At 42.1% G+C, this 10,793-nt stretch overlaps 1 protein-coding gene across 1 annotated transcript; it reads right to left on the bottom strand.

The window, feature by feature from the left end:
• Positions 1-6,866: 6,866 nt before the first annotated feature.
• LOC5579976 (intraflagellar transport protein 88 homolog) lies at positions 6,867-9,690 on the bottom strand. The gene is made up of 5 exons (XM_001658558.2): positions 9,440-9,690; positions 8,566-9,378; positions 8,163-8,507; positions 7,151-8,102; positions 6,867-7,093 (listed from the first exon to the last, which is right to left on the bottom strand). The coding sequence occupies exons 1-5, from the start codon at positions 9,590-9,592 to the stop codon at positions 6,954-6,956; spliced, it is 2,403 nt and encodes an 800-aa protein (XP_001658608.1). The 5' UTR covers positions 9,593-9,690; the 3' UTR covers positions 6,867-6,953.
• Between the last annotated feature and the right edge of the window lie 1,103 nt (positions 9,691-10,793).

The raw sequence follows: 10,793 nt of genomic DNA, 5'->3' as shown, positions 1-10,793 counted from the left end.
TAGAATATGTTTATATACTCATCAGATTAATCCAAAAGTAAACTAACTGTTTCAATATTAAAACTATTGATAAACAATCAATTTACTATTGAAAAACAACCAAAAACTTTTTTACCGAATTCGAAAAATTAAGACCATTTGCAACATTGTTTGTTCAAGTACTTTTGATAAAAACGCTTTTTTCGTAAAGAAATAGTCGATCAAAGTCGTGGGAAAGAGAGGGTTAATGAGGCATTCAGGTTGAACCGCCTTAATGCCTCATTAAAAATTTAAAAATATCTTTTGATTTCCCCCAGGATTTTCTTCGCAGTTTCTCCAGCAATTCTTCCTGAGTTCCACCAGTTATTTGTCCAGAGTCTCTTCAGGATTTCCTTAAGAGTTTCACCAGGAATCCCTTCAGATTTCCTCCGGGAACCGCTTCAGAGTTGCTCCGGGAATTTCTCCAAGAACTTCATCAGAGTTCTTCCAGTAATGCCTCCAGACATGCTCCAGAGCTCATACGGGAATTCTCTCAGAGTTCCTGCGGTAACTCCTTCAGAGTTACTCCAGGCATTCCGAGCATGAGCATGGGCATATATGACCGTACAATTCGTAGTTGCTACTCCGTGATTGACTAGAGCAATCGAAGTTGCACATGAATGGGGCTTGGGATTAGCTTACCATTCTTCAATGTGCACAAATCGAGAGCTCTAATTTTAAAAGTCAATTACGGCGCCGGCCACGTCCTTACGGTCATCGGGGAAGGGAAGGAATGTTAGCTAGACAAACCTTGACTACTGAGACCGAATAACTCTTCATGTTCACATTTGTGCAGTTAAAGATCATTGATTAGTGGGAAGGTAAATCTAGGAGTTCACCAGTGATCATGTGATGGATCGCATTATCATTCACTCCTACATTTTTTGATCATAGCGTCTCTTTTAATTACAGTTGTAACGACTGAGTAATTGGCATCGTGTAAATACATGATTCTTCATGACATATTTTGCCTTCTTTCAGTTGGCTTATGAAATGCTAACAGCTATTCATCGAACGATTCAAACTACTATCGTTTGATCCATAGCTCTTCTAATAAGTAGCACTATTTTTTTTCTATTCCGCGTTGGCGAATGCCAAACGATTCATTATGCCAATTACAAATTCATGCCGCCAATGACCTTCATGAACAAATGCTTATGCCAAACGGCTTTATGCATAAGACTTTATGCAAAACGGGTAGCTCCGTCAATGAGTTAGTTGTTAAGGTGAAGATGATCGAGCAAACCTCTAATTTCAAGAGTTACAGGATCTGGAACCAAAACCGTTTGAGCTGAAAGCCTTATCGATTGGTCAACCCAGTGACCAATTCTCCAGGAATTCTTTCGGAGTCCTCTACAAATTCCTCCAAAATTTCTTTCAAATTTTTTGCTGGGAATTCCTTTGGAGCTCCCCCGGGAATTCCTTCGGAGTTTCTCCAGAAATTCCTCAAAGTTCCTCCTGGAATTCTTTTGGAGATCCTCCAAAAATTTCTCCAGAGTTCCTTTGAGGTCTCCTCCATAGTTCCTTCAAGAATTTTCTGGAGTTTCTCTAGAAAATATTTCGCAGCTCCTCCAGCAAATCCTTCGGAGTTTCTCCTGGAATTCCTCCAGTAATTGCTCGGAAATCCTCCCTAGTCTTAAACTCTCTATTCTTTTTGAGTTATTCCAAGAATTCCTTTAGATTTCTTTCGGGGAATCCTACATTGTTCCTCCGAGAAATTTCCCAGAGTTCCTTTGGAAATCTCTCAAGAGTTTCTCCTAGAGTACCGAATCTCCTTCAGAGCCCTCCTGGAATGCCACCGGAGTTCCTCCAGGAATTCCTTTCTTCCAACCTTTTTTCCAGAGTTCATCCAGCAATTCCTCGGAAGTTATTTCTGAGTTCCACTGGGAATTGCTCCGAAATGTTTCCATAATTTGTTCCGAAATCCCTCCAGCAATTCCTCGGTAGTTTCTTTGGAGCTCCACCTCCGGAGTTCCTTAAGAAATTACCTTAGAGATCCTACAGGATCGCCTCCGGAGTTCTTCTGAGAATCGCTCCGGAGTTCCTCTAGGATAGAGTTCCTCCGGAATGTTCTTCAGAGCTACACAGGTAATTCCTTCAGATTTTCTTCGTAGGTCCTCCAGCAATTCCTCGGGAGTTCCTCCAGGCATTCTACCAAATTTCCTCCGGTGCACCTTACAAGATTTCCACCGGGAATTCCTCTATAGATTTCTACCAGGAATTTCTTTTTGGATTTCCTCCAGGAACTCCTCCGCGGGTTTTTTTCAGGAATTTTTTTGGGGATTTTCTTTTCTCCATGAATTCCGGGGATTCGCTCCAAAAATTCTTTCAGAGATTTCCTCCAGAGATTTGTACTAAGAATTCCTCCGGGGATTTCTCCTAAAAACTCCTTCGAAGATTTTATTCAGGAATTTTTTAGGGGATTTCCAAGAATTCCTCTGGAGATTTCGTCCAGAAATTCATTAAAAATATCCTCATTAGATTTTCTCTAGGAATTCCTTTGGGGATTTGTTTTAGAGAATTTACCCGGACCTTTCTTACAGGAATAACTCTGGGGAATTTCTCCGGAGATTTTCTCCAGGAATTCCTCAGAGGAGTACCAGCAGCAATTCCTGCGAGAATTTCGTCCAGAAACACCTCTGCGAATTTTTTCCAGAAATTCTTCCGGGCTTTTCCCAGGAATTGCTCTGGAGATTTCCTCCAGGAACATCTCTGGGGATTTCCTGCGGAAATTCCTCCGGGATTTCGTCTAAGCATTCCTCCAGAAATTGCTCCGGAAATTTCCTCCTGAAATTCTTCCGGAGATTTCTCCCAGAAACTCCTCTAGTCCTCTTAAGGTTTTTACAAGGAATTTCTCCGGGGATTTCCTTCAGAAATTCAGAGTTCCTCCGGGGATTTCCTCTATAGTTCTTTGCTTCGGAAATTCCTTCAGATTTGCTACGGGCATTCAGATTAGCTTCGTAGTTTCTCCAGGAACTCCTTCAGAGTTTCTCTATACATTCTTCCGTAGTTCCTCAAGGAATTCTTGCAGATTTTTTGCTGGGAACTCCTACTGAGTTTTACCTAGAATTCCTACATATTTCCTCCTTGGATTCTCTAGGAATTCTTTTAAAATTCCTCCAGATATTCCTTCAGAAACTCGTTCGAACACCATTAGTAACCAAGTATGTAGCTTTTGTAGGAGGACTTTTAGAGATTCATGTAGGAATTCCTTCAGAGTGTCTCTGATAATTCCTTCGGACTTGCTCCGGGAAATAATCCAGAGTTCCTCCGGGAGATCCTCCAGCGTAGTTCTTGAAATTCCTCGGCAATTTCTTAAGGAATTCCGTCTCAATTCCTGTATGAATTCCTTCGGAGCTCCTGAAATATTATTGGCAAATAAATCTAGGTATCCCTGGTGGAATTTTAGTATGAATCTCTACGATTTTTATAGGTAAACACCTGGAGGAATTCTGAGTGGAATTGTTGAAGGAATTGGACATATCCCACAGGTAAATTCTGGACGAAACTGGAGAAAATAACTAGATAAATTACAGTTAAGATCTCTGGATGAAGCTCAAACAGAAATTCGTGAGGAATTCCAAGAGTAAATTCTGGAAAAATTTCTCAAAGAATCACAGAAACTAGATCAATCTCTTCAAGAACACATGAATGAATTTCTGACTGAAACTGCGGAGTAATTCCAGAAAGACTTCTGAAGAAATCATAGGAAGAAAAAGCCGGAGCTATCTCTTGAAGCATTTCTAAAGTAACACTTCAAGGCATTCATGAAGCAATTTTAGGAAGACACTCTGGAAGTATTAGGTCCTAAAACTTTTGATAAAAGCTTGTTTCTATCAAATAACACGACAAAGCATGTCCTCGCTACTTAGTTGGCAAAATTTCCCGCTCCAATAACGGCTCTATTATATTTGAACTTCAATTTGCAAAATTGGTCCAAATTTCAACCTTGACATTTTTGATCATATTTGACGTTCACTTCGCCGACAAACTTCCAGACAAATTTCAGGTCCTAACAGTGGGATTGTTCCTATGTGACATTTCGGGAGGGACGCGGAAAACAAAATACATCCAAGTTTTAATTTTAAACCAAGTGGTGTGGCAAAATCCCGAAAACATGTGTTTATGGCCTATGCGTTTGGTACTAACATTGGAATAGGGCTTTAGAACCCTATTGCTGGAAACATTTTTTGGGGAACCTTGGAATAATCCCCGGATGAATGTTTAGAAGACATTTTATAGTTATTCATGGAGGAATTTCTGATGTAAATTCTGGAGAATCCTAGAATTCCTTCAAAAATATACGTTTGTTTACAAGTGCAGATTTATCTCCCTGAAACAACCACCGTCTCTGGTTTCTACTCATTTGAGGCAAGTGAACACAGGAGCAATATTCCATCGCTGCTGATATTTTTAAAACAATATTTATTCCTATGGAAAACTTAGTAGTCCTTCACTTCCTAAATTAATGTGCAAAAGTTAAAATTGATTTGAGAAGGAAGGCGATCATCCGATCATTTCTCTGGGGATTCCCTTAGCAATTTCTGCAGAAATTCGTCCAAGGATTCCAAAACGAATTTCTATAGGAATACATTTGAAGATTTCTCGACGAAGTCTTACAAAATTTCCTCCTGGAATTCCTCCATTGATTTCCTCCTGGAATTCCTCCATAGATTTCCACCAGGAATTCCTATTCGGATTTCCTTCCGGAATTCCTCCGCGTGCTTTTTTTCAGGAATTCCTTTGGGGATTTCCTCCAGGAATCCCTCCGGGGATTTGCTCCAAAAATTCTTCCAGAGATTTCCTCCAGGGATTTTCTCTAGGAATTGAGATATTTTCCGAAAATTCTTCCGGGGATTTCCCCTAAGAACTCCTCTGGAGGTGTTATCCAGTAATTCTTCAGGGGTTTTCATGAATTCCTCCTGAGATTTCATCCAGAAATTCATGAAAAAATCTTCAGCAGATTTTCTCCAGGAATTATTTTCGGGATTTTTTAGAGAATTTACAGGAATATCTCTAGGCTTTTGCACCAGGAATTTCTCCGGAGATTTTATCCAGGAATTGCTCAGGGGATTCCCAATAGCAATTCCTGTGATAATTCCTCTGAGGATTTCGTCCAGAAATTCTTCCGGGCTTTTCCCAGGAATTGCTCCGGAGATTTCCTCCAGAAAGCACCTCCGGGGATTTCGTCAAGACATTCCTCTTGAAATTGCTCCGGAAATTTATTCCAGAAATTCTTCCGGGGATTTGCTCCAGGAATTCCTCCCAGGAATTCCTCTAGTCCTCTTAAGATTTTTTACAAGGAATTCCTCCGGGGATTTCCTTCAGAAATTATTTCGGGTGTTTTTTACAAGAGTTCCTCCGGGGATTTCCTCCATAGTTTCTTGCTCCGGAAATTTCTTCAGATTTGCTCCGGGCATTCAGATCAGCTTCGGAGTTTCCCCAGGAACTCCTTCAGAGCTTCTCTATAAATTCCTCTGTAGTTCCTTTAGGAATTCTTTCAGATTTTTTGCTGGGAATTCCTACGGAGTTCTACCGAGAATATCTTCTTACTTCCTTCTTGATTTCTCTGGAAATTCTTTCAAAGTTTCTCCACAATCTCCTCGGTTTTTTTTTTTTTCCAGAAATTCATTCGAACACCATTGGTAACCAGGTAAAATTTGACTCGGAAAAAATGTGACACTTTGTTTGTACGCCAGCAACTCTTGGGCGCGGTGATCGATAATCCTGGTCAGTCGCACAGATGGATCGGCAAAAGGCTTGGAATCCACCATTCCACCGTGTCCCGCGTTGTGAAGATGTTCCAGGAGACGAAGACTATCGAGTGGACGAAAACCGAAAACGGAATACCCAGAGAAGGCGCGGAAGATAAGGCAGTACTTTAAGAATAACCCGAACCATTCCGCCCGAGACGTGGCCAAAACGGTCAATTCGTCGAAGTGATTCGTCCAGCAGACCATGCAGCGGGCTGAGCTAAGTGTTTTTAAGGTCAGGAAGGCGCCAAACCTGATCGACAAGCAAAGCACGGTGGCCAAATTGCGTGCGCGGCAGCTGTACCGTGAGTGGCTAGTCAAGCCAGGCTGTCTCGTCATGGGCGACGAGACATACATCAAGGCGGACACCAAACAAATCCTCGGCCTCGAGTTTTTTTTGTCGGTACCTCCCGCATGGAGGTTCCGGAAGAGAAAGATGGACAGATTGACAAATTCGCTAAGAAGTACCTGTTGTGGCAGGCGATCTGCAAGTGCGGACGGTACGGCATGCCGTTTGTTACAACCGGCACTATTAACTGCCAGATTCATCGAGAGGAATGCTTGCAGAAGCGCTTGCTGCCCTTCCTCCGCTCTCACCGTGGTCCCACGCTGTTCCGGCCGGATCTCGCTTCGAGCCATTACGCCAAGCCAGTAATGGATTGGCACGAAGCGAACGGCGTTAATGTGGTCCCGAAGGAGGCGAACCCGCCAAATACAACATAACTTCGTCCGATCGAAAAGTTATGGGCGATAATGGAGAAGAAGTTGATGAAAAGCAGAAAAACATTAAAAACGGATGAATCTTTGAAGAAAAACTGGGAGAAATTGTGTAAGAAAGATGGGCAAAGCCTCGCCCAAGATCTCATGAGCAGTGTTAAGAGAAATGTACAAGTATTCACCTTGTTATTTAATCCCTGAAAATTTGAGAAGTATCCGATTTAAAGAGATTTTCACGCGTCTCATAGAATAGAACCCAATTGATTAAGATATAACTCATGATTTGAAAGCATTCAAAGTTGGAGATGTTTTACAAGCTTCTTGATAGTGACAAAATTTTCAACTCTAAAAAGGTGATGTTTTAGACAAAAAGACAAATCGTATTGATCGTATATTCTCGGTAAATCATTGTGAAGAAAACCACTATTTTAAAAATGATCGAAGGCTCTCACAGTACTTAAACACTTAAACCGGCAACAAATCGTACGGATTTATATCCTCATCGGAATCATCGTCCAGCGTAAGATTTTTGCGGACTCCGGTGCGTGGTCTTTCTTGGGGAGGTCCCAAAGGATCCGCATAGCCGTACGCACTTGCGTTGTAATCTAAAACGAATCAGTTATTTTGGCATCCTACAAGAATATCTGAGAAAACCGTCTCACCTGGTGATACGTCGGAACTCTTGTTCCCCCCTGATGCAGTACCCGGCGGTTGATAGCTGTCCGATCCTCCGCCACCCGCACCCGATCGAGCACTGTGCTCACCGCTGGAGATTCGCGAACTGCTCGCCGTGGTTGGCGGTCTACTGGTGTTGATCCGTTGGCGAACTTCTTTCTGTTTCTCCAACTTCTGCAGTTCACTCATGTACCGCTCGCACAGTTCGTTGTTGCCCTGGGTCTGGGTCAGATGGATCAACGCCCGCAAGCAGTCCACGTTTTCCGGGTAAATTTCGTGGATCATCTTGAATAGGTTCAGTGACTTTTGCTGATTGCCGATACGGCGGTAGCAGCCTGCGATCCGTAGGAGATAATAGGGATCCTGTGGGTTCTTAAGGACGGCCTTCTCGTAGAACCCGATTGCTTTCTCGACCACCTGAAGCTCGATGTAGTGCGAACACAACCAGTTGATCACGCTGGACTCGATGGGGAAAATGCGATAGGATTCGTGGTGATAGTGATAGGCTTGCTGTCTTTCGCCATCCGTCTCGTAGAGTTCGCCAATCTTCTGGATGATCTTGTTGTCCTGTTGAACCAGGCTCAACAGCTGCAAGTGGTATTCTAAGGCCGTTCCAACGTCACCCAGCAGATCGTACAGGCTCGCGATTTGGTAGAGAACCTCCGGATGTTGCTCGTGACCCAGGTTGGATATGATCTTGCGGAAGTAGAGCAGCGAGTTGTTATGATCACCAAGCTTTTTGAAGATCAATCCAATGTTGTACAGTGCCTCGAACGAAGTCGAGTCAATGTCCAGGGCGTTGAAAAACATAAGCTTTGCCGTTTCCAGATCGTTTTTGAGCAAGTTACAGACTCCGCTGTTGATGAATGCAGCCGGGCAGTAGCTGTCGATTTTTTTGGCTGTTTCAGCGTAGGTTTCGGCCGTGGCGATGTCCTTTTTCTGAAATTGTGGGAAGTAATTAATTATTATCATCATTGTTCAAAATTAAGAATATTATACCAGAATGTGAATGAAGCTGAGATTGATCGCAGCATTGATGGCAATATTGGATTCTTTCTTTTCGAAGTACTTCAACGTTTCGATCGCCTGCTGAATATCGTCCTGTTTCAGGTAGATGACGGCCTTCTTCAGCTCCAAATCTACAGCCAGAGAGGAAAAGTAGGAGTTTTTGATAGTTTCCACGCACCAACTGTAGCCATCGTTGAAGTAATCGTCGATTATAGTCGAAATCAGATTGGCCGAAATCAGTATGTTCTTCTCCGCCAGGTGTCGTATCTTCTGTTCGTAGACGTGCAGCTCATCGGACTTGATCATTTCGTTGATGTACTCGTACGATGGATTGGACTGGAAAAATAAATGATCCATTTTAGTCACAGTAAACACATTAGTTAACAATACTCACATTCGTTTGAAAAATCTTATCATCTTCCAAGTAATCGATCTGAATGTCCAGCAATAACTGGAAGGCGTGCTTGATCTTCTCTACGTCCCCGAGCGCGTAGTAACACAAAATCAAGTGCAGTCCGGTCTTCAGATCGCCCTTCTCCGACATGATAAACTCAAAACTAGTCGCAGCATCCGAGTACTGGCCCATCTTAATGAACAGTATGCCAATGTTATGGGTGATCTTCAGCCGGAGCTCTTTCTGATTGCTGGGAACCTGGTCCAACGCCATCCGATACATCTTGATCGCTTTTGTGTAAAGACCCAGATGAAAGTAGATGTTCCCCATGTTGATCTTCAAACGGTTCACATTGGGAAACATTTTATTCTTGGTCATCAACGTGTATGTGTTCAAGGCTTCGATGTACATCTCGTTCTTGGCGTACACGTTGGCCAGGTTGAACAGGACGAAGAACGTCAGGTCAAAATTGTGAGTATACGTTCCACCATCTTGATCTCGCATACGCAACAATGTTCGATCCATTGCCGAGGCTTCCTTCGCTTTCGCTAGCCCGGCCAACATGTCTGGTTTGGGGCCAGTACTGGCAATGATCGATTCTTCCAGCAGTGCGTAGATCTTGGTTTCCATGTTTTTATAGCGCTGTTCAGGAGTTTCCTCTTTCTTGCTCTCCATCACGACGATCTTCTTCGCAGCCTGATTCAGTGGATCAAAAAGTTTGCTACTCTGCGAAGAGTATCCCACTGCACGAATGGCCGTTGAAGGACGTGCCATTGTGGCCGAAGCGTCCGCCGAACCCAGTTTGTCCCCATTCTGGAAAGAAAACCACAAAACTATTTCAAAACGACATCTCTTTCTTCTGACGCCAACTTACCCAGAAGAACTTCGGTGTCGAAGTTTTCTTGCCGTAGCTGGAGGTTTTCACGGCATTTTGAAACGCTTTGTCCTCCTTGATGTCGTAGTTGAACAGTTTATTGGTAACGCCGGAAAATCCGCCGTATATATCGTCCTCGATTAGGGAGTTCATGGTTCTATCCGAAACACGGTCCGGAAGGTGAAAATTTGTGTTTGTGGGTTTGTTTGGCCACTACCAGTTTCCCATGGTAACGGGACGGAATCGAGGTCCGAATGGAATCAGGAATGAAGGGGAGTAGGATTGCATGACTGCGCATGCGTTCCCATTCAGGGATCGTCGGTTGGATTGTTTCGATCACACGGTCCACGTGGTAGCATTTTGCATAATGTGAGAACGTATTTCCGTAGTACTGTGTTGATTCGAAGTCGCTTCAAATTCCAGACAACGACATTGATGTATCCAAAATTTACTGTTTCGTCAATTTTTATAAGCGCTGCACGTAGATGTCGTTTTATTTATGAATACCGACAGAATAAAAAGGTCGTAATTTCGTTTAATTAAGCTTTCGAAGCGTCCGCCAATTCAAAGAAGCATAAAAAAATATGGTTTGTTGTTTAAAGTTTTCATCTTCTCTCTGTTCATAAAATGTTATGTTGTCTGTGACTTGGGGTCATATGGATCTCCAAATCACAGACAACATAACTTTCTATGTCCATGTTCGCATAGTCGACGTAAGCACCAATATGACTGAAATGTATTTTTCCATTGCTATGCATTCTTTACCTAATAATACATTTGTTAAACATGCGAACAACACGTTTTGTTCGAAAATATTTGAATTATTAGATAAAAGCGGATGAGTACATACGCCCACTTATCCGAATAAAGATACCTTTTTTGTAGTGTTTGTTCGGATATTTTTACGTTTAAACCAAATGTTTACGTTTTCATGCAGATAATCGTTCATCAAACTGACTACTTACTCGGATAAAATGATATATGTTTTTTAGATGACTAAAGTACAAAATTGATAAAAATATTCTCCCAGTGACTTTTGACTATCAATCCTTAGTACGTACGTTGCTTGTCGGGTTAATTTCAAATAGTGACTTCAAAATATTGATAATTGGATGATTAGTTGAGAAACAATTAATCAAAAATTTGCAATTTAGTTCTAGAAAACGAATTTTGAGTGGAGCAACACCAGTAAGAACTTCTGTTGATTGAGTATGAGTTGAAATCATAAGTCTCAAACAAATTCTTAAACAACGAAATTGTATTTTTTTAAGTTTAACAAAATATGTTTGTGCAGCACTTCCAAAAGTAAAGCAACCATATTCCATAACTGAACGGATAGTAGTTTTATAAAGCG

Source organism: Aedes aegypti, chromosome 2, assembly GCF_002204515.2.
Source record: "Aedes aegypti strain LVP_AGWG chromosome 2, AaegL5.0 Primary Assembly, whole genome shotgun sequence".
Taxonomy (NCBI): Eukaryota; Metazoa; Arthropoda; class Insecta; order Diptera; family Culicidae; genus Aedes; species Aedes aegypti.
The sequence above is the reverse complement of the archived record's forward strand: the minus strand, read 5'-3'. Positions and strand labels throughout refer to the sequence as shown.